The 23596-nt window shown below is 44.3% G+C and overlaps 1 protein-coding gene across 3 annotated transcripts in view; it reads left to right on the forward strand.

The window, feature by feature from the left end:
• The window catches only part of TRIM44 (tripartite motif containing 44), a 101036-nt gene that overhangs the window by 71973 nt on the left and 5467 nt on the right, over positions 1-23596 (forward strand). For all 3 annotated transcript variants that reach the window (XR_005225460.2, XM_007055241.4, XM_043548312.1), the window contains one exon: positions 22620-22743. Coding sequence is in view for 2 of the 3 variants with exons in the window: in XM_007055241.4 (XP_007055303.2) it covers positions 22620-22707 (88 nt within the window). In the remaining variant the exon portion in view is untranslated. Of the gene's footprint in view, positions 1-22619; positions 22744-23596 lie in introns of those variants that run through there.

The following is a 23596-nucleotide window of genomic DNA, read 5'->3' on the forward strand; positions in this document are numbered from 1 at the left end:
CCTTATTGTGGATCTTGCTCTCCTGCAAACTTGAGGAGATTCACAGAAAGGGTGACTGCATGTTCCTTGTGGTAAAAAAATCAATGGACTAAAATCAATGCTAGAGTTTGTAAGCACTGAAACCCCACTGATTCCAGTGGCATTGCATCCATTTACTCCGGTGGTTGAATGTTCTGTCAGTGGGCTGTATTTCCCTGCTTAGACTGGGAGTGCGTAGCCATTTGTTGTGTAGGAGTGGGGGTGTCTTTGTGTTTTCTTGTATCTTTGATTCAAGGGAGGGAGGGAAGTGCATAAACTTGAATAAAACATTTTCTGGCAGAATGATTTGGACAAAATTGCATGTTGCTGAAGAAATTGTGATTAAAATATTTGTCTGCATTCCACTCTGTGGGCTGGATGGCTGACAAACTTGTTTCTGCCCACAGCATGGGAGGGAGTTGGGGGGCTGGCAGCTGACACAGAACCAAAGATGGTGATTCTGGACAGTGCTCATTTCTTTCTTCATTACAGACGCAAACTGAATGTTTTGGGCTTTTCATTTTGCCATTTCTTGGTGAATAGCCTAAGATAGTGGGGTCTGCCTCTGGGACACCCAAGTGGTGTGTGAAATAAACACACAGATTCCCAAAGCCATACTTCTCTCACATTTCTGCCAGGGGGGATAAGCCATAGCAAATTGCTCGCTTTCAGGTTTTTATTTTGCTTTTAAAGTAACTTTAGTGCTGGTGAGAATCAAAGGTGCAGTAGTGCAAGTTTCACACTCTTTGTGCCTTGCTGATGTACATCAGTGCTCAACTGAAGAGATGCCCATCGAGGGAAGTTCAGGGTTAGGGTTAGGTTTGCATGCTCTCTGAGCTACACTTCAGCCAAGGCCTCACTCCGGTGCCGCTCGCCTACCTCCGATAAATATCTTGACTTTCTGTTTACTAATCTAGTGCAACACTGGAATTGAGATGTAAATGGTTTGTACAAGACCCAATTTTTGTCCTGGCTTTTGAACAAATTAAGAAGGTAAATTTAGGCTGAATATCAGGATTTTTTTTTTTTTTTTTACCCAGCAGTTTTGACAGACTGTGGAGTAGTTCCCTAAGGGAAGTGGTAAAAGGTCCTCTTCAGGAACCTAAAACTAAGTTGGCTAAAGCAGTGGCACTCGACCTTTCCAGTCTATTATACCCCTTTCAGGAGTCTGATTTGTCTTGTGTACCCCCAAGTTTCACCTCACTTAAAAACTGCTTTTTTTACAAAAGTCACAGCACACTATTACTGAAAAAAAAGCTTACTTTCTTATTTGTAACCATATAAATATAAAATAAATCAATTGGAATATAAATATATTATACTTCCATTTCAGTGTATAGTATGTAGAGCAGTATAAACAAGTCATTGACTGAATGAAATTTTAGTTTGTACTGACTTCGCTAGTGCTTTTTCTGTAGCCTGCTGTAAAACTAGGCAAACGTCTAGATGAGTTCATGTATCTCTTGGAAGAGCTCTGAGTATCCCCAGGGGTACGTGTACCGCTGGTTGAGAAGCGCTGGGCTAAAGCACTAGTAAAAGTACTGTAGTAAATATACTATGTACTAGTAAATGTACTGTAGTCAATAACCTGCAGTGGCCAGAGAAGAGGCTCTCTAGAAGACCAAATCAGCTCAGATAGAGATGGAAAAAGACCTATATTAGGGAACAGCAGCAATCCTTTTATAGGAAAGTGTTAAGAGCATGTGCACTTGTATCTCCTTAGAGCCTTTGAGGTGGCAGTTTGCCATTATGCGAGTCTCCCTTTAATTTATGTGTTACACCCATGTCCTCTATCACTTTTATTGATATGAAATCCAGCCACACATTGCTTTTTAAATGTCCTGCCATTTTGAATGCATTTGCTGTTCATTGTAATAGCGCTCATCATAATTAATTTATTTTGCATTTATGTGGATGTCACCGGCACTTTGGATTGTTTAGCTGTAATTTATGTTGGTAAATGGACACTTAAAAGCATTACCTGCATGTCCATTACTCCACCAAGAGAGCAAGGGTTAAGTGTGTTTGGATGTCAGGTTTGTATACCACTCTGCTTAGTCAGAAAGCTTCCACCTGGCTCAAAATGAGTGACCAGACATTCTAGATTGATTGATTGATTATTCCTTGTGACAGCATATATCTTATCCAATTTGTTGCATATGCAACTTGCACATCAGTGTTCGTGCTATAGGTGTTCCGCTGTGATTTAGCAGTTGGCTCAGTTTAATGGGTCATGTACTATATCAAATATCTGTCTTAAGTTTTTCAGGTCAGGTGAAGAGGAGGGAAATCCTCTTAATTTATCATAAGAAGCATTCCTGGCTCCTTTGCTGAATGCTGTGTGTCTTTCCCCTCACATGTGCAGGCTTTAGCTGAGAGAGGCTGGCACTGAGATGACAAGCCTGTTGTCAGTGGATAAACTCTCTAGTTCAGTGATGCAGAATCTCTGCTCAATGAACCAAGAGAGAGAAATAATTTGGTGGCAGATGTTTGGAGTTCAAAAAGTACAGACCTATAAATGCTGGTATGAAATGTAGTGTGTGGAGGAAGGGAAATAGAGGAGGGCAGAACAGGGGACCAGCGAAGCTAAGCACTAATGTAGGCCCAAGAACAAAGGATACAGAATGCTGAATAAGGCATTTGGGCTCTTTGTAACATTCTTAATGTGGGAATTGAGCTGCACTGGATGAGTCCCATTAAAGAACAAAAGCTTGTAGGGCTGGGTGCATGTGTAGAAGCACTAAATATTTCTTGACCCTTTTAAGCCCAATCTTCTGAGTGTTAAGCATCACCTGGGAAGTCCCAGTGATTTCAGCAGGAGTGGACAGCACTAGAAACCAGCCAGGAAATGTTCTGCACAGGATTGGACCTCTGGATTACCTATACCTCCAACTGAGAGTTTGGTATTATCCCCATTTTAAAGGTAGAGAAACCGAAGCACAGAGAGACTGAGTGATAGACTGAGTCAGTAATAGCTGGGATTAGAATTTGGAAGCTCCTGGCCCTCAGCCCTGTGCTCAGTCCATCTAGCCCTTCTCTCTCTCCTCTAGTCGCTCATTGTATAGCTCCATATGCAGACCTGAAAACAGGAATCCTAGATACAACTTCCCCACATCCTCACCAATCGGGCATGACTTCCAGGCATGATACGCTTGTATTGCATTCTGGAGCGATGTATTTCTTGGGGTTGCATCCGTTAAGAAGTTATTGTCCCCAATGTCATAAGTAAGTTAAATATATATGGGATACAAGCACAAACAAAATGTCTGGTACTTCACCTGATCCCACTGTTTGGCTCTAACTAGTGTCCTAAGCATTAAATCAGGAGATAGAACAGAACATTTAAATCTAGAAGCAGCTGGTTCAATTTTTGGAGATGCTTGGGAGATAGAGGGCCAGGAAGGCTGTAGAGCGGAGGGTTGGGCCCAAAACCCAAGAGTAGAAGATACTGAATTGGGTCCTCTCAGCTATCTTTGGAACACTCTCACGTCTTGCAATGCATAATCCAGAGCATTTCATCTAATAAAGGCCAATGTCCCATGAGTTCTACTCACTTTAATGTAGTGTAATCTTTGGACCCTCTTATACACAAGGGAAAATCTGACTTGTGTGTTTGTGTGAACATACGAGAGAGAACTCTGAATTGTGAACAGTAGGCAGAGCATTGGTTAAATCTTAAATGAAGGGAAAGGGCTCCTCTTAGAGCCATTGTTCTTGGTTGTTTTTCAGCTGGAGACTTTTAACAACTAACACCTGCTGTTTCATGGCTATAGCAATGAGTGGAAGCATTCAGTAGCTAGGCCCACTTCATCAGAAGTATGCGTGTGTTGCTTTAATGCTTCTGACCAAATTAATCTCTGCTGATTTCCACACAGCTCCAGCTGTAGCTAAGTGTGAGGACCATGATCTCCAGGCACATTTATCTGTAGTTTATTAGAAATGAGGGGAAAGGGTTAGTCTTTTTTCCACATGAAACTCAAAACCCCCAACCAATATCCGTTCTGTAAAGTGGTAGGATTCTCGGACATGATCCCGCAAGGTGCTAGGTCCTCATACCCCACTGATTTGAAATCAGGGGCCTGATTCTGCAAAGTGCCACACACCTCCAACTCCATTCAAGTCGTGGCATGAGGCTTTTGATTTCCTGCCTGTTCTGAAATTCAGACCTGGTTCAGTGGTGGGTTCACAGGTGATCGGCAGCCCGTCAAACCAGTGTAGGCTGAGTTTCAGGAGACTCTGTGCCAATTTATAGTGGCAGTGTGAAACTTGTTGATTTTTTTAAAGAAGTTGATTTCAGCCCCAAACCAGACAACATATAAGGAGTTTTGCCCTGAGTTTTTGGAACTGTCTGAAGATTCAACTCAAAGCAAAACTCAGGGGGATGCAAACCCAAAGTAAATTGGAATGGGAAAGAAGGTTCTCAGGAATGGAAACCTCTGAGTTTCACTCAGTCCTAATAGTAAAAGGGAACATGGGCACATGAGCCTGCAGTGGTTATTATTGGCATTACCAGTGATGCCTAGATGCGATGGAAGATGTTCTTCATCTGTGCTTTGCAGGCCTGCAGAAAGCTGGCTGGTTACATGGTTCTGGCCCCTCCTTGTTTCCAGGTGCTAAACTGCATTAAAAGAGGTTAAATATACATTAAATGTTTCCCTAGAGTGTTTTAATGTAAGAAATCGCTGTAGAATCTTCAGCAATTATAGTTGTCAATGAGAAGCAGCCCAGGAGTTCATAAAATGCAGGGATATACTGTGTAATTTCTCTGCTTCCCTTGCCTCTCTCGCTTTGTTCAAATCAGCTGAGCCAGCATAAAGAGATCTGACTGCTAGAGAACTGGGGGCATACTGCTTCATTTCCAGAGACAGGCCTAGGTTTGATAGATGCGTCAGCAAGTTGGAGTGAGATCTGGCAGCTCTGTGAAATCACTCGAAAGAGACAACCTCCAAGACTAGAAACAAATGATAAAGATGTGAATAGCCTATTAAAGATGTCACGTGACTTTTAAAGAAGTGTTCCCCCTCTCCAAAACATGCAGAGATGTGGCTAGAGATGTGATCTGAGCTTTGCGTAATCTTAAAGTCCTCATATTTTTATTTTTATATCTATTAGTCCCTTTTAATTTAAAGCTGTATTTTCCACCTCCACCACCTAACCTCCCTTGCCTTTTTAATTTAAAATATTCTATTAACTGGCACATTGTCTTAATGGACATCTTCTCTGGCCAGTTAGTGTGCTTGTTACACAAGACTAGGGCTGGGGCTGTTGTCGGGTTTCAAGAGCAAAAGTTTGTTCCCACTTGTGCAGAAGTAAGGTTTTGAATCTTTACAGTGTCTCTGCTTTGGAACAGAGGTGGGAAGGAAGCAATCTGGAGGATCCCCACTCCTCCAATTAAAAGTACCAGTGATCCAGAGCCTCATTCAGTAGCTAGGGATATTAGGAAAGGCTAGCTATTTTGTGGTTAAGAGGATGTGGGAAAAGATGTTTAGGTCTAAGGGATTTGGATACCCAATTCCTATGGAAATAGTGGGAAATGAATGTTCAAATCCCCAGACGGTTTTAAAAATTGCAACCTTAGGCTAGGTCTACACTAGCACTTTTTTCGGTATAATTTACGTCTCTCCGGGGTGTGAAAGAAACACCCCTTGAGCAACATAAGCTATGCCGACAGAAGCACTGATGTAGCCGCCAACATAGCTCCCGCCGATCGTTGTGGGTGGCTTAATTACGTCGACGAGAGAGCGCTCTCCCATCAGCATAGAGCGGCTACATCTGAGATCTTACAGCAGAGCAGCTGCATCGGTACAGCTCTGCCGCTGTAAGCTCTGTAGTGTAGACGTGGCCTTAGATAACAGAACAGTATTAATTACAAAAGGCTTTGGGGAATTAGAGCTAAGATCTAAGTGCAGAATAACTGAAGAGCAATTCCTGAAGTCCTTAGTTAGTACGTAGTTGGGGAAAAAATCCCATTGAAGTCAATAGGAATTTTTTGCTTGAGTAAACATTAGGGTTTAGCCAGTATAACAGCAGGCTCATGTTTCTAAGCAACCAGGTGAGAAACCTTTCAGGCTAAGCGACAGACTTGACTGTTGCTGTCTCTGTCTCTGTTGCAGTGGGTATTTTTCTCTTGAGTGGCATAGCTGAATCCTACTAGCTGTGCTAAATGGCTCTCTGCTATAGTATGCCATGCTGACAACTGCACTAGAAATTCCATGTATTGACACTTGAGTTACCAGAAAGTGGGCCTGAGCTACTCTGGGTCAGTTGTGTGCCCGCAATTGATTGTGGCCCTATTTTTATTGCATTTTCAATTCACTGATGGTAGAAAGTTGTTTTTCCTCCATGACTTGCAGGCACACACTGGTATTTAGTCACCTAACTCCTAATGTTTGCACCCACAATTCAGTCTTGACCAATCATTATTAAAAATGTGAAGTAAATAGTTGGCTATTAAATCCGATTCATCGTTCCGTTTTTGCATGCAACGGTAGCTGTTCATGTAGTTTGATTGCATGATCCAGAAATGGAAAATCCATTTTTATTTATGGTCCCAGATGTAAAGTACTCAAGTTCTGAAATCCTTCCAGATGGCTCAATGACCTGTCTTTTTTTCTCTTGAGAGTAGCATTGCTCTCATTAGTGAAGAGTGAAGGAAGAAGGCTCTCTTTTATTAAACGGGAGAGTGGAGGACTGTCTTTCATTTGTGTCTAGATCCTTCCCCCAGCCTACCTTCATGATTTTCTTAAGTGTGTTTTAATGGCTGCCTGAAACTAGAAAGAGATTCCCTAGTGTGAGTTCAATTTGTCACCCTTGCTTGTTGCCAGAAGTGACCTTGTGGTTTGCTTCTCCTGTGACCTGCAAAAAGAACCCTTTGCTTTTGTAGAAGTGCAAGATAATGAGCCAGATTCATCCCTGTGTAAGGGCAGAGAAGAAGCAGCTAGCACCTCTTCTATTCAAGGGTGAAGGGGCTGGTACAGCGCGGAGTAATGCAGCTGTGAGAGCTGTCCTAACTCGTGGCACTGTAGCAATGACCCCTTGCAGGGTGCAAAATTGCCAAAGCATGGGCTTGCCTGAGAACACCCCCTGGACCAGGGCTTTCTGTAGGGGGAGTTGATTCCAGCAAAGATCCACCTATGCTGCAGATATGCCTTGAAATGGGGGTCTTGGGGCTGCAGTGCCAGTGTGAATTTCTCTTTTACTTACTGGGAGATTAGGAAGAGGGCTGGAGGTTGTTCTTTATCCTAGCCCCGATGTCATGGGCATACATGCAGTCTCACATGCACTTAATAATTTAATGAGCAAGAAATAGCCAAAATATGCTACATACCTTTCAGGCACTCCTTGGGTTTATGTGAGCATGTGCAGTACCGGGAAAATAACCACTGAGTGCATACTTGGCGAGGTGGAGAGAACTGAGTAATTAGTGCAGGTCAGACTGTCATATGTTCAGCTTTACTTCTTCTGTGATTTTTCAGTAATAATGTGCTGTGCCACTTTTGCATTATGTCAGATTTTGTAAGCAAGTAGTTTTTAAGTGAGGTAAAAGCTGGGATCTGCAAGACAAATCAACCTCCTGAAAGCGGTTCAGTAGTGTGAAAAGGTTGGGATCCACAGGTTAGAAGGCCTAAAGATAAGAGGGGGAATCTACCTTTGTCTCTAGTTTAATAGCTGCTATATTTCTTTCCAGAGGTGACTGCAGATCAGGGCTGGATGAAGCAGTCCCTAATTGTACTCAGTTATACCAGTATAGGTCAGGAGCTCATTTTACTGGTGTATCTGAGAGAGCAATTTGGTCCACTTTTTATACTGCACTCTGGGATCCTGAGGTGGGGTGAGGTTTAGAGTAAGCAGGGCATTTGCCCTATTTCCCCAGTGAAATGAATGTGCAAGTATGTTCTAACCTGAGATGGTAACTGTATTGGATTTCTTACAACCTTCATATTGGAAGTATCTTTTGATAAGCCATGAACAAAAGAACGCCTGACAAGTGGAAGATCTCAGCCCTTCTGAATAAGTGGATCTGATGGAGGTCCTGAGGAGATTTGGCATTTGTGCAGGGACAGTCAGGTGCTTCTCTAGCTTAGGATGGATGGCAATCTTTGAGGAGTTCACCTAGCTTTGTGTAATAATTGCTAATCTTGTCTTCACTCCCTCACCCCTCTTTCTGTGGTATATTGTCTTTCTGACGTGGCTCACATCATGAGGTTTCACAGCTATCCAGAGTTCGGATTTTATGGGGGAAGGAGATAACTGAGGGTGAGTCAAAGGCTCACGATCCCCCGTGTTAATTGGGAGATGGGAGTCATCCTGTCTACTCCTCGCTTCTTATTATATGGCATGGGAACTTTCCTGAGGAGCGGATAATATTTTCGCAAATTATTTGGCAAATAGGATTCAACAACAAATTCAAGAAAAAACCCTTTAGTTTTAAGAGCAGAAAATGAGGACTTTTTGATTATCCATTATGAATTATTCCTTCAACTTTTGCCCCTTTCTGGGAAGAATGGTGTTTGAACCTGGCTCTGGCTAACACTGTGAGGCTAAGGTCTTACACTCTAACCTCTACCACTGTGGAAACCTCTGTGTTGAAGCAAGGTTCAGAAACACAGTTCAGTCGCATTTATATGCTGGGAATCACCACGTTCCCAAAAACCACATAAATTCCAGTATCTGGCTAATTGGCTAAGTCTTGTATCCTTCCCTTAAATTGCTGGACATGTATAGAGATATCAGCATTCTTTCCGATAATCATTCTTTCTTCCTCCAGGCTTTGTTCTCCCGGATACAGCATTTCAAAATGTTGAACACAGAATTTAGAGCAGCACATTTTACTTTTTGTGAGAAATTGGACATGAATGGCACAGAATAGGGCCATCTTTCATGAGGCAATGAAATGACTGCCTGTCAGCTGCTTCTTGCAGGTCAATTTTGTTAGGGAGCAAGGTTGAATTCAAACTAGTTTGACATCTACAGTACAGTGAAATGATACACTGTCCTGAGAGGCAGGCATCGGTGCTGGAGATATATGTGGAGAGAGGTTTGCAGCTAGTGGAATTGTGAACATTAATCTAGCTTAAATGTTTGGTTCTCCTAGATAACAACAATGAAGTTTAGGTGGTGGCGGCCTTTCCATCCTTGATCCCTATTTTCAGTCTCTTGGACACTCCTCCCCATCTTCAGTTTGAGGTAAAGCTTGTCATGCTTCAGCTCAGTTTAGAAGTCAGTTTGGTTTGGGGAAAGCTTCCTTACAAATCCATTTAACAGTTTCGAGTTTGACGCTTGAGAGGCGGGGAAAATGCACATTTTACAATTAAACTTTGCAGATGCTTTTCTTCACACATTGGTAGCTAAAAATGCCACTGCGTTGTAGCCTGACAAGTACATAGTCCTGAGTGATGAATGCATGCTTTCCCTGGTTGTGAAATGCCAACATTTCTTGTAAGAGAGTTGTGTAAGTATTGAAAGAGTGTACTTGGTGTGGATGACACATTATTTTCCTTAAGATCTGTAATCTACGCTGTGATGTGAAGATTCCCAGATCCCTAAGGGAATATGTTGAAATATACAAGTAGGAGAGGGGGAAGGAGCCATTTGTTACATTGGTATTTGGATGCTTTTGAAAACTGTACTTGATGCCTATTGGCAGGAAAAAGATTCTAGTACCCCTCTAACCAGAAAAGCCAGCTCTATACTGTTTCTTTCAATGATAAAAACAAAGGAAAATCTGGGAGTACGGTGAGGAAAGCAGATGAAATTTTAAAAAGCTCTTTTTTTCTCTGCAAGCCCAGAGCAGTGAATGGCAGTAACTGGATAGTGGTTAGCAGACTTCTTCAGCCACAGCTTTATTCTATGCTGTCCCATCCTCAACCCAAGAAATATTTTCCCTTGGCATAACAGTTGGGGTGAAATCTTGGCTCTACTGAAGTAAATGGCAAAACTCCTGTTGACTTCAGTAAAGCTGGGATTTCATCCGAGACCATTTTGTTGCTCTAACAATGTCTGCACTACACCTTTAGCAGTGTGAGGAAACCCCATTACAACAGCAATGCTCTGTATTGCTATCAGAATGTTAACTGTCCCCACACTGAGATGACCATGGCGTTTGCAGAGTTCAAATAGAAGGTTTAAAAGCTGAGTCCTATCTATACTACATAATAGAACAGCATTCTTACCATGTCCCCGATCTAGTTCTCAGAGCTATCATGCCTAAGATTGCTTAATAACCAGTCTACTGCATTATTTTCTTTCAGTGTTCTTAATAGATAGATGACTGACATGTCAACACAAGAAATATCATACCAGTGAAGGCAAAATTAATTTCTGAGGCTTGGATCATTGTGTCTGAGGAGAAAGAGGAAAGAAAGCATGAGTGTCCATAGGGTATGTCTACACTACGAAATTAGGTCGAATTTGTAGAAGTTGTTTTTTTTAGAAATCGTTCTTGTATAGTCGATTGTGTGTGTCCCCACACAAAATGCTCTAAGTGCATTAACTCGGCGGAGTGCTTCCACAGTACCGAGGCAAGCGTCGACTTCCGGAGTGTTGCACTGTGGGTAGCTATCCCATAGTTCCCGCAGTCTCCGCTGCCCATTGGAATTCTGGGTTGAGATCCCAATGCCTGCTGGGGCAAAAAGCATTGTCGCGGATGGTTCTGGGTACATGTCATCAGGCCCTCCCTCCCTCCCTCCCTCTGTGAAAGCAACGGCAGACAATCGTTTCACGCCTTTTTTCCTGAGTTACCTGTGCAGACGCCATACCACACATGGAGCCCACTCAGCTCACTGTCACCGTATGTCTCCTGGGTGCTAGCAGGCGCAGTACTGCATTGCTACACAGCAGCAGCAACCCATTGCCTTGTGGCAGCAGACGGTACAATAAGCCTGAAAACCATCCTCATCATGTCCGAGGTGCTCCTGGCCGCCTCGGTAAGGTCGGTAAGGAGCACCTGGGCAGACATGGGTGCAGGGACTAAATTAGGAGTGACTCGACCAGGTCATTCTCTTTAGTCCTGCAGGCAGTCCTATTGTACCATCTTATGGTGAGCAGGCAGGAGATGAGGATGGCTAGCAGTCCTATTGCACCATCTTCTGCCGAGCAGCCAGGAGATGTGGATGGCTTGCAGTCCTTCTGCACCATCTGCTGCCAGCCAAAGATGTAAAAGATAGATGGAGTGGATCAAAACAAGAAATAGACCAGATTTGTTTTGTATTCATTTGCTCCCCCCTCCGTGAAGTCCTGCCTGAAATACCAGAGGGAGGGATAGCTCAGTGGGTTGAGCATTGGCCTCCTAAACCCAGGTTTTGAGTTCAATCCTTGAGGGGGCCATTCTGTGTGACAGTTGTTGTTTTTGTTTCTCCTTGATGTAAAGCCACCCCCTTTGTTGATTTTAATTCCCTGTAAGCCAACCCTGTAAGCCATGTCGTCAGTCGCCCCTCCCTCCATCAGAGCAACGGCAGACAATCGTTCCGCGCCTTTTTTCTGTGCAGATGCCATACCACGGCAAGCATGGAGCCCGCTCAGATCACTTTGGCAATTAGGAGCACATTAAACACCACGCGCATTATCCAGCAGTATATGCAGCACCAGAACCTGGCAAAGCGAAACCTGGCGAGTAGGCGACATCAGCGCGGTGACGAGAGTGATGAGGACATGGACACAGACTTCTCTCAAAGCACGGGCCCTGGCAATGTGGGCATCATGGTGCTAATGGGGCAGGCTCATGTGGTGGACCGCCAATTCTGGGCCCGGGAAATAAGCACAGACTGGTGGGACCGCATAGTGTTGCAGGTCTGGGACGATTCCCAGTGGCTGCGAAACTTTCGCATGCGTAAGGGCACTTTCATGGAACTTTGTGACTTGCTTTCCCCTGCCCTGAAGTGCATGAATCTCAAGATGAGAGCAGCCCTCACAGTTGAGAAGCGAGTGGCAATAGCCCTGTGGAAGCTTGCAATGCCAGACAACTACCGGTCAGTCGGGAATCAATTTGGAGTGGGCAAATCTACTGTGGGGGCTGCTCTGATGCAAGTAGCCAACAAAATCAAAGATCTGCTGATATCAAGGCTAGTGACCCTGGGAAATGTGCAGGTCATAGTGGATGGCTTTGCTGCAATGGGATTCCCTAACTGTGGTGGGGCCATAGACGGAACCCATATCCCTATCTTGGCACCGGAGCACCAAGCCGGCGAGTACATAAACCGCAAGGGGTACTTTTCAATAGTGCTGCAAGCACTGGTGGATCACAAGGGACATTTCACCAACATCACCGCCCCTTGGTTCACTCTACTTCCCTGAAAGCTAACCACCCTCCCATCCTCCCTTCGATCACTGCTTGCAGAGGCAATAAAGTCATTGTTGCTTCACATTCATGCATTCTTTATTAATTCATCGCACAAATAGGGGGATAACTGCCAAGGTAGCCCGGGAGGGGTGGTGGAGGAGAGAAGCACCAGGAGAGGTGGTGGAGGAGGGAAGGACAAGGCCACACAGCACTTTAAAAGTTTAAAACTTATTGAATGCCAGCCTTCTGTTGCTTGGGCAATCCTCTGGGGTGGAGTGGCTGGGTGGCCAGAGGCCCCCCCACCACGTTCTTGGGCGTCTGGGTGAGGAGGCTTTGGAACTTGGGGAGGAGGGCGGTTGGTTACACAGGGGCTGTAGCGGCGGTCTGTGCTCCAGCTGCCTTTCCTGCAGCTCAACCATACGCTGGAGCATATTAGTTTGATCCTCCAGCAGCCTCAGCATTGTATCCTGCCTCCTCTCATCACGCTGCTGCCACCTTTCAGCTTCAGCCCCTCTTCAGCCCGCCACCTCTCCTCCCGGTCATTTTGTGCTTTCCTGCACTCTGACATTGTCTGCCTTCACGCATTCGTCTGTGTGGGAGGACAGCATGAGCTCAGAGAACATTTCATCACAAATGCTTTTTTTTGCCTTTGAATCTTCACTAGCCTGTGGGAAGGAGAAGATCCTGTGATCCTTGAAACACATGCAGCTGGTGGAGGGAAAAAAAAAAAGGGGACAGTGATATTTAAAAAGACACATTTTATAGAACAATGGGTACACTCTTTCACGGTAAACCTTGCTGTTAACATTACATACATAGCACATGTGCTTTCGTTCCAAGGTCGCATTTTGCCTCCCCCCACCACGTGGCTAGCCCCTACACCCTCCGTCTCTCCACCCCCCTCCCCCCGTGGCTAACAGCGGGGAACATTTCTGTTCAGCCACAGGTTAACAGCCCAGCAGAAACGGGCACCTCTGAATGTCCCCTTAAGAAAAGCACCCTATTTCAACCAGGTGACCATGAATGATATCACTCTCCTGAGGATAACACAGAGAGATAAAGAACGGATGTTGTTTGAATGCCAGCAAACATACACTGCAATGCTTTGTTCTACAATGATTCCCCAGTACGTGCTACTGGCCTGGAGTGGTAAAGTGTCCTACCATGGTGGACAGAATAAGGCTGCCCTCCCCAGAAACCTTTTGCAAAGGCTTTGGGAGTACATCCAGGAGAGCCACAAATGCCAGGGCAAATTAATCATTAAACATGCTTGCTTTTAAACCATGTATACTATTTTAGAAGGTACACTCACCAGAGGTCCCTTCTCTGCCTGGTGGGTCCGGGAGACGGCCTTGGGTGGGTTCGGGTGGTACTGGCTCCAGGTCCAGGGTGAGAAACAGTTCCTGGCTGTCGAGGAAATCCGGTTTCTCCGCTTGCTTGCTGTGAGCTATCTACAACCTCATCATCATCATCTTCCTCATCCCCAAAACCTGCTTCTGTGTTGCATCCATCTCCATTGAAGGAGTCAAACAATATGGCTGGGGTAGTGGTGGCTGAATCCCCTAAAATGGCATGCAGCTCATCATAGAAGCGGCATGTTTGGGGCTCTGACCCGGAGCGGCCGTTTGCCTCTCTGGTTTTCTGGTAGGCTTGCCTCAGCTCCTTAAGTTTCATGCGGCACTGCTTCGGGTCCCTGTTATGGCCTCTGTCCTTCATGCCCTGGGAGATTTTGACAAATGTTTTGGCATTTCGAAAACTGGAACGGAGTTCTGATAGCACGGATTCCTCTCCCCATACAGCGATCAGATCCCGTACCTCCAGTTCGGTCCATGCTGGAGCTCTTTTGTAATTCTGGGACTCCATCATGGTCACCTCTGTTGATGAGCTCTGCATTCACCTGCAGCTTGCCACGCTGGCCAAACCAGAAATTGAAATTCAAAAGTTCACAGGCCTTTTCCTGTCTACCTGGCCAGTGCATCTGAGTTGAGAGCGCTGTCCAGATCGGTCAAAATGGAGCACTCTGGGATAGCTCCCGGAGGCCAATACCATCTAATTGCATCCACAGTACCCCAAATTCGACCCAGCAAGGCCGATTTCAGCGCTAATCCCCTTGTCAGGGGTGGAGTAAGGAAATCGATTTTAAGAGCCCTTTAAGTCCAAAAAAAAAAAAAAAAAAAGGGCTTCGTCGTGTGGACGGGTGCAGGGTTAAATCGATTTAACGCTGCTAAATTTGACCTCAACTCCTAGTGTAGACCAGGGCATAGAGGTCTTGCAGTCTTTCTCTTCTCTTTCTCTTCAGCCTTTGGCACTGGAAAGAGTAGGACAATAGTTTTAGGTAACACAAGCTTAAAGATTTAGGTCTTGGTTATTAAGAACTATTAAAGGTACTAGGTAACCCAGCAATGCCAGAAGTGTACTAATGAAGCTGCAAAAATTAGAACTAGTTTATTAGATTATTAAAAAAGAAAAATCACCATGCTTAACTGCCTCTTAAAAAAACCAAATATACAGCTTTTTTCCTTTTGAAAGGTATAAATGCAGTTTACTAGCTTTTATCACCAAGTTGCATTAGAAACAGCAGAAGGGCTAAAAATAGTTTCCTATATGGGTGGCTTTAGTTTTTCCTTTTAAGTAGCTTGATTTTTTTTTTTCAAAGCCTAGTAATCTTTTTCCTCTTCTCTAAGCAGAATGATCTGGTCCATCCATTAGTAACTGATTATCTCTTGTCATTTACTGCACTAGCAGAGCTCTCATTTCTCCCCCTTGTTATGTTAAAAATGCCACTTGGGTACATTCTGAGCACAGCATCCATTGGAAGGAGGCCTGTAAATTCCATCAGAAAAATTCCAAGACATGCATGAGGCTGAAATCTCCCACGTAAATCCATTAGAGTTCATGCATAATTTACTTTTTATGTAGCTGTTTTGGTGCTGTGAAATATCTTTAACAGTAACTTGCTTCCTTTAAAAACATAGTGATGTCTGCAGATAGGTGACATGCTCTTGGAACTGGGAAACCATTTTCTGCTTCATTAATTAATAAAATCTCCTTAATTATAAAACAAACAAAAACCATTTATTTTTCCCAGTATCCTAAGAGAGGAGATTGTCAGTAGACTTTGGCTGCTTTGGACCAGGAGCAGAAGCACAAGCCAGTGTTTAGAGCCTACTGAGAATACCTGTTCCCTGGATGTACAGATTTATGAACTGTTAGCGCAGGGGTCCCATCTGATCTCAAATGTAGTGTTATCGTGCAGAGATGCTGTCTACGCTGGCTTTTTAGACCTAAAATTTCCCTCTGGTGCAGCTGCATAGGTGGTGTCAACAGTAAGAGTACTAGTGTAGACCAGCTGCTGCTACTTTTAAATGTCCAGTCTTGCTCCAAGCAGGTCTAGACAATGTTGGCAACTCTCAGGGCCTTGTCTACACTAGAGCTCGCACCACTACAGCAGTGGGATATTTAAAAAAACATTAGTGTAGTATAGACCAAGCAAGGGAAAGAGAAGATCTCTCCAGGATTCAAGCTGCATTGGACTTTATCAACTAAAGGGACCAACATGGTGGGGAACAAGAGGGTTGGTTGCAAAAAGCAATGGCAAGTCAAAATAAGGAGTTTATCTTGCAGCCTATATCCCCCTTTATCAAAGGGAGATGTAGGATCAGTGTTGACCATCTTTCTGGTGATCTATGTGAAATGAGTCAATGGTCTTTCTTTTGTTCTTAGTAGGAAGCTCATCTGCATCGCAACTAGCCCGCACACTCTCAGTCTTAGCAGAGAGGCAAAAGACAGAATGCAGACTGAATTCTCCTGTGGGCCGTAGAGGGGTTCCCTCTTAAAATAAGACCGAGGACATGCTAGTGGGAGAGCACAGGCACTGCTGGGGGGTAGCTTGCACTGCTGCTGTACCTGTTCAGTGAATGAATCGAGGACTTCATTCCCGAAGGTGGTCAATCTCAGCACTTTTCATGATCCCTGAATTCACTGAGAGGTCTCAGCCCAACAATGTGCTGCGCTGTTGTTGTGGAAGATGTCTTACTGTGGGGGATGGTGAAATGGCACTTGCATGTCATGCAGGGTTGCGTGTTACTGCATAGAAAGATAGATCTCAGCCATCCATCTGTGTCAGAGGATCTTGCATGTCTGCTCTCTTGATCTCCAAGGGAAAACCTCAGGCAGTGAAAAGTATTCCAAGGTCTCCCTTGCTTCCTGCTTCTTCTAATCTGCATTCTCAGGAATGAATCAAAAGTGTGAAAGGAGTTTTTGTTTGGTTCTATGCTTTAAAGGCCTGGACGGGAAGAGCAGGGAGAAAAGAGATGAGATCTATTTATAAGCCAAGAACAGACTTTTCTCGTCTGACACTTCAAGGTCTTATTTGAGCAGACAGTCTGGTGAGAATAGTTACACATGTGTGTCCTACTCCCCCAGCACCTTAATAATAAATAGTGATGTTATAACTAATATTCCAAGAGACTGGAGTGTAATTTTTCTATTTTATCCTAGTCTCTTGCTGCAGTGTTGTGTATATGTTTGCTTTTATATTGAGCTGGCATCTTTCTGTATTGAAAGGGAAAAAATAAAATAAAATGCAGGTTTGGCCAGATAACAGTGAGTTTGAATAGACACTTATCCTATCTCCTGTCTGGGCTGTGTAACTCTGCCTGTTAGGGGCAAATGAATTTTAAGAAAACAAAACCTGGCACCTTACTGCCAGCCACTCAGAGTCTTTCCCTCCAATGGGGAAAACTCTCCGGCCTGTGAGATCGCTTATGAGCATTTGTACTTCAGAATATCTAGAAATAAAAAGGCAAAGAATTAGGAGAGGCAGTGTATTCCAGTGGCTAGAGCAGTGGATTGGGAGTTAGACGACCTGGATTCTGTTCCCAGATCTGCCAGTGATCTCAGGCAATGTACTTTCCCTCTGTTTCCCCTTCCCCAGGCTCACTTCTTCTCTTTGTCTGTTTAAATTGTAAGCTCTTCAGGGCAGTGTCATTCTCTAACACAGTGGGGCCCTGATCTCTGTTTGGGGCCCAGACGTGTACACTAATAAATACAAATAGGTGGGGAAAGCACTGAAAATTCCCATTTCTGCTTTTCACTTTCATTCTAGGTGACCATTTGCTTCCAGGAAATGTGTGTAGATATTATATATATTTGCATAAAGAAAATATATAATGCCTGAGACTTAATACAACACTTGCCTTCCCAGTGAGAAGAAACTAGTGATGTGGAATTTTTTTTTCCACTGACATTTAGTGACCATTCTATTAACAAAGAGTACAGAAGAGATTAAGTGCCTGATGATGATGTCTTCGCTGATCCCGGAATTTTAGTTTTGCCAAACAAGTGTGAAACTCTCTGGCAAAGGGGGAGACCATTCTGCAAGCTGAGGAGCCTGATCTTTCTTGGCTTGTCCCCTAAGATGTTCTTCCCGGTGATATACTCATGACTGGCACATGTTATCATTCCGAGTGCTCTCCCGGTTGTGTAAAATGTTTTTGAGAGCCCTGGAGTGTGGATCCATTGCATGAAACATTCTCTGTCTACTTCTAAAACGTCTGTGTTTTTGCTGCCTCCAGCAGGATTGCACTGAAAGTGTTCCTGATTATTTAAAACACAAACCGAAACCTGGGCCTACTGAACCTTAGTGGGATAACTTGGTTTTTCTATAGGGCTGGCCAGCCTGTTGGTTTGTTTTCCCTCTCCCCAAGAAAAGGTCCTCTGCTCTCCAAATGTTCATACTGCCCCCTTCTAATTACTAACTTCCCCTCCCAGCTTAATATCATGCCAAACACCATCCTAAAATAGGGATGATCTGGCTCCTTCCTAAAAGTAAAAATATGGAGCAATCCACCACAGGCAATGGGTTGAATTAGTTTCAGCAAGTAGCAATTAGTTTCAGCAATCCCCCATTTCTATTATCTATGTTTGAAGCTTGTCTCCAGATTGGCTAGAAGGGATCACTGTGGTGTAGTATGAGGCGCATTCCCTTCCTCTGGGGACTGAGCGCCCTGCCAGCTAGGGAGAAGAGGTTACTCCTATTCTGTCCAGCTGCAAGAACACCCACCCCAGGAGAGGGACAGATCTGATGGAATTAAAGAGATTAACTAAATGTCAGCCAGGTCTAATCAGAGGCAGATAGAACAGGTCAGGTAGATTTTTTGGGGGGCACATGGTTGAATATGACATTTTAATGGGGCCAGCTTTATGAGATCACTGGTTATGAGCTGTCTTCCATCACCTCCTTTTGGGAGTTGGGCCATCCGTTCAGACTTCACAGGACACCAAGAAAGTGAGGGGATTTTCCCCAACCACCTTTAACTGAGGGCATCATGTACTCCAGGACCCTCCTCCTTCCAACCTGCAAACCCTTGAAAGAAAAGTTCCATTAATTGCTGAGGTTGCCCCTTTTTTCCCTCCCCCAGCCCATCCAATTCTTTTCAGAAACTGTCCCACCCTTTGGTTGCAGACTGTTCTTTTCCCCACCTCTCCATTTGTCCCAGCAGTTGTCTGCAGCTGTGCCTCTCTAGAGGCCATCACTCTATTGATGTCTTGCATAAACTGGGAGATTGTTCTCCCCCACCATCCCGCCACCCCATCTCCTTTAAATGATGGATAGGCTGCAAAATAGTCTGTGTGGAAGATGAATACACTGGGGACACTTTCAGGGTGCCTCACAAAATGGAAATGACTTCCTGAGATTCCCACTGTTTTAGAGAGCCACTCTGCTACTGCTTAGCATAACTTCTCAGGATAAGCCTCAAGTATTTACTGAAGACAGCCTGTCACCCCTCTTTAGTTGGTTACCTTGGTGCTGCTTGTTTGCACAGTGAAGCATGCAGTATTTTTATGAGTAAAGCACCTGCATTTCTGGCCAGGCTGCTCAGGAGAACTACGCCAACCGTTTAAAAATATGACCAACAATATTAAGCTCAGTATTAAAACAAACAAAATGTAACCTAAACAAGAGCATCATCTCAGAATCAGGGAGGGGCCTCACCCGTGTAACGCTTGCTTAAAATACAGTATGACTCTGAAAGTGAGTTTTCTAATCAGGGATTTATTCTGCACTATGTACACCTGCTTCTGCAGCAGTACAGACTGCTGGTGTGTGGACAAGCAATTGCCATCCTATATATATACACAAACGTGTACAGTTCATAAACATGATAGGGTACAACGAGCACTTTGTTGGAGGCAATGACCTGTTGCACGGAAACCAGAGAAACCAATTTGCACACTGCTGTGTACGCACACTTACACAGTAGAGGTTTTATATGCACTGTGTAGATTCCTGCATGATCTTCAATTGCTTACACAAAATGCTAGTGCAGTATAGCATATGCTCACTTAGCGTGGTCTGAGAAGTCTCTTGGTTTTAAGCAATTGCTAATTTTTAGCTTAATGAGAGAGTGTGGACTAATGGCCAGAACAAGGGATTGGGAGTCTAGCTTGCTGGATTCCATTCCAAACTCTGCCACTGACCTGTTCTGTGACCTTTGGTAAATCTGTTAATCTCACATTGCTTCATTTCTCCTATCTGAAATGAGCATGGTGATACTTGCCTTTCTCATAGGGCTGTTGTGAGGTTTTGTTAATGTCTGTTGAGATCCTCTGATGAAAGGCCCAACAGAATTGCAAAGGTATTATCATTATCTTCCAGGCTTCTCTTCTTTTACAGATACACGTTCACTTGCAGTCAATATCTCATTATTAGCACAGATTTCAGCAAATCAAGATGAGCCAATCGGACTCCATTCTTTTGTCCCCTCACAGAGAAGAATGCTCTTTCAAGACTTCGGCACATGAACCAATCAGATGAGCTTTTGTGTGTGCTGAGGACAACTTGACAGCAGGGATACCCCAGAGGCAGAATGGGTGGACTGGTCTCCCTGGGGAAATGTTTTTTGCAGAACCCCTGATTAGTGTGTAGTGCTCTGGGGTGTGCTCTGAAGAATTTCAGTTTCTCGTCTGGGTTGGTAATGACTGAAAGTTGTGATCATTTGATGGCTGTTTTGCTGAACCTGTGTGAAATGATTTTCTGCAGTCTCAGTCCAAGTCCCAACGGACAAGTAACGACATCACAAGCCACTACTACATATGGCACTAGTTGATCTTTGCTGGCCATATCAGCAGAGACCAAGGACCAGGTAGACCATGGACACTGACATTCACTCTACTCATTCCCTAGCAACGTTCCCTGCTGCTCAGGGTTGAGGCGTGCTGGCCGGTACTCATGTAATGGAAGGGGAAGGGTGTAAGCGAGTGCTGTCCTCCCTGATTAGCTGGAGATATGTCCCCTGCTGTTTCCTGCCGTGCCTCTACTAGTTCCTATTTTCCTTTTCCTGAGGGCATGTCTACAATTAAAAATTACAGCTGTGCTAGTTTGTTAGTCTCTAAGGTGCCACAAGTCCTCCTTTTCTTTTTGCGAATACAGACTAACACGGATGCTACTCTACAAGCTGTGCTACTGGAGCACTTCAGTGTAGACACGACCTGTGCCAACAAGAGGACTTCTCCCTTTGGCATCGGTAATCCATCTTCCCAAGAGGTGGTAGCTAGGTCAATGGAAGAATTCTTCCGGCAACCTAATGCTGTTTATGCTGGGGATTATGTCAGTGTAGCTATGTATCTCTCGGGTGTGGATTTTTCACATGCCTGAGAGACATAGCTATGCCGTTGCAAGTTTCTAGTATAGACCAGCCCTGAGTTTCCTAAGCGGGGAGATACACATGTGTCTTGAAGGCTGCTCACAGCTGGATGCAAAGTTCAACACATTGCCACAAGAGCAGATGTCTTATGCAGAAGACAGATTAGTGCAGCCGTACACAGAGATTAATAGATTTAGCCAGAATTCTTGGTTGGTGTGTGCATGCTAATTTCTGGGTCGTGTGTTGCTGATTTCATAGTGAAATAAGATTTCCCTCACCCCCACTGTGCCGATACTATTCTTCCTGCCTATTTGTGTCAGCAGGCAGCTCCGTCTAATCCGCTCATTACTGTGTTTGGTTTTTATATTAGTTTAGAAGAGTAATAGACATTTATGGTGCACCACTCAAAGTACAATTCCTAAGGACATTTACCTGTGAGAGAGATCGTTATCAGTGCATAGAGACCCTAGACAGACAAACTGAGCTTTCATTTTACCGGCATTAGTGAGAAGTGACTGGAAAGCCAGGCTGAGCATCTGTGAAAGCAAAGGGGGTGGTGAGGTTGTGAAATTCTCCAATATTGCATGGTGCACAGCCGAGCCAGAGCATCAGGAGACGTGTGAACCCATTAATCATTGCAGGGCAGCTGCCAGCTCTCTGACTTTAATTGCAGGCCTTCTAATATTTAAGCTGATTTTGTGGGGTAAGGGGCGCTGTTAGAGAATTTCATTGCCCACGCAATGAGGTGTGAACTTAACTCAAGTTTGCCGAGTGACTTTCAACTACTGGGGGAAATAATGTTAGCACCATTTTCCTTCAGAGATTGCTGTCTCTGCAGCATGTTTAGATTTTTGTATTTTTTCTCTCTCTCAATTTCCTGTTGCCCAGGCCCTCTATCTCAACGATTTACAATCTGCTGCATTTTTATTAAAGATTCTCATGGAAGGAAACTGCTTTGGAGAGAGTTGCTTTTCAATATCCCTGCCCTGAGAAGAGGGGGTGAGAGTTGGGGGAAAACAGTTACTTAACAGGGAGAGGTGGTTCGGGAAGTGTGTATTTAAGAAGAATGGTTGAAAGTGTATCTCATAAATTCCACCCACTCTCTAATAAAAGAGGGTGCCAGACTATATAAATCAAAACACCTGCCTGGCCCTGAGGACTATGTGACTTTGCACTACAGCGAAGCTTTTCAAGAAACCCAGCTGCATTGTTGCAAGCAAAATAGGGATGCACCCCCTCTCCCTTTTTGTTTTTAATTGAACAGAAATTGAGCCCTGATTTGTCATTCCATGCTGTATATAATTTTCTCCTATGATTTTTTTAAATGGCGGTTCTGTGGCATTTGGTAACCTAGTGCTACCACCTGGCTAACCTGTATTCCTAAGAGTATGCAAGACAATGAGCCTTGAATCTGATATTGCACCGATGTTACACCAGCCTTTCTTTGATTTCAGTGATGTTACTCCTGATTTTACACTGGGGTAAGTGTGAGGAGAATCAAGCCCTGTGGATGCAGCTTGCAGGTGTATAGCTTGTACACCTGTTACAAGGTGCAGCCCTGTGTCCAGAGGAAGGCTTCTTTGCAGGTCATCTGTCACACAGGGGGAATCATTCATTGGTATATTGTTTGCGTGGGCTCTCAGCTCTTTCCCCATCTCTGTTTTGTTTGATTACAGAGCTGATCCTTTCCCTCCTGCCTCTCCTTCCCGAGGAAACGGGCGATATGATGACAAGGACCCATCGTCGGCTAACGGGCCCTGCTGAGACAAGACGGGTTTGGCTGCAGTGGAGACATTACAGGTATTTTTCATTTCCTCATCAACTGCTACCTCTTAAATTTACAACACAGGTAAAGGTAGGAAGGAGCATGCTCCTCCAGTGACCTCCCACACCCAAGTGATGTCAGGGAACTGACTGAGTGGGGATAAGGCCCGCCTGCTATGAATAGAAGGACAAGCTAATTTATTTTGGTTTTTACATTGCACCCCTCACCATGTATCTGAGCACCTTCTAGCGATACATTAAGCAGTGTGACTGGCCCATGTTGCCTTCTTCAGAAGAAGGTAAGGTCTTTGAAAATCTCCGTCTAAGGCACTATGTTATCTAGGCACTCAAATCCCATTGAATTTCAATGGGATTTGGGCGGCCTAATTTCCCTAGGAGCCCTTCGAAAATCCCAGCTTTAGCCAGTATGTGCTGGGTGAAAAAAGTCTCGAGCCCAATATGGCAAACATGTCATTGGTCCGATGTTAGTCTGGGGATCATCTGTTCACCATGTTTACTCACCTTGCCCCCATTTTATATTCCATCTCTTGGTAATGCTAATAGATTTTTCTTAAGTCATAGTAAAGTTGATTCATGTGCTGGGAAAAGGGCAGCCCAGATGTGGTTGATTAGTCATATTTTCTTTAATCTATTTGGATTTTCAGCCCCACGTTCAGTAGTAAAAGCAAAGGGGAATAATAAGATCTTGCTTTGGGTTTCATACCAGTGGAGTCCAGGATGCAGTTCAAACTCTGCAAGGCTTCTGGTGGGAGTCTTTCACAAAAGACACTTTGTTCCCTTTGGGACAGATACCACCAAAGAGTAGAGTTTATTTCGTAATTATTTTTCCAGGGCCTCACTGTTTCCAGCTTGCTCACAAATACTTCAC

This window comes from Chelonia mydas, chromosome 6 (assembly GCF_015237465.2).
Source record: "Chelonia mydas isolate rCheMyd1 chromosome 6, rCheMyd1.pri.v2, whole genome shotgun sequence".
Lineage (NCBI taxonomy): Eukaryota > Metazoa > Chordata > Testudines > Cheloniidae > Chelonia > Chelonia mydas.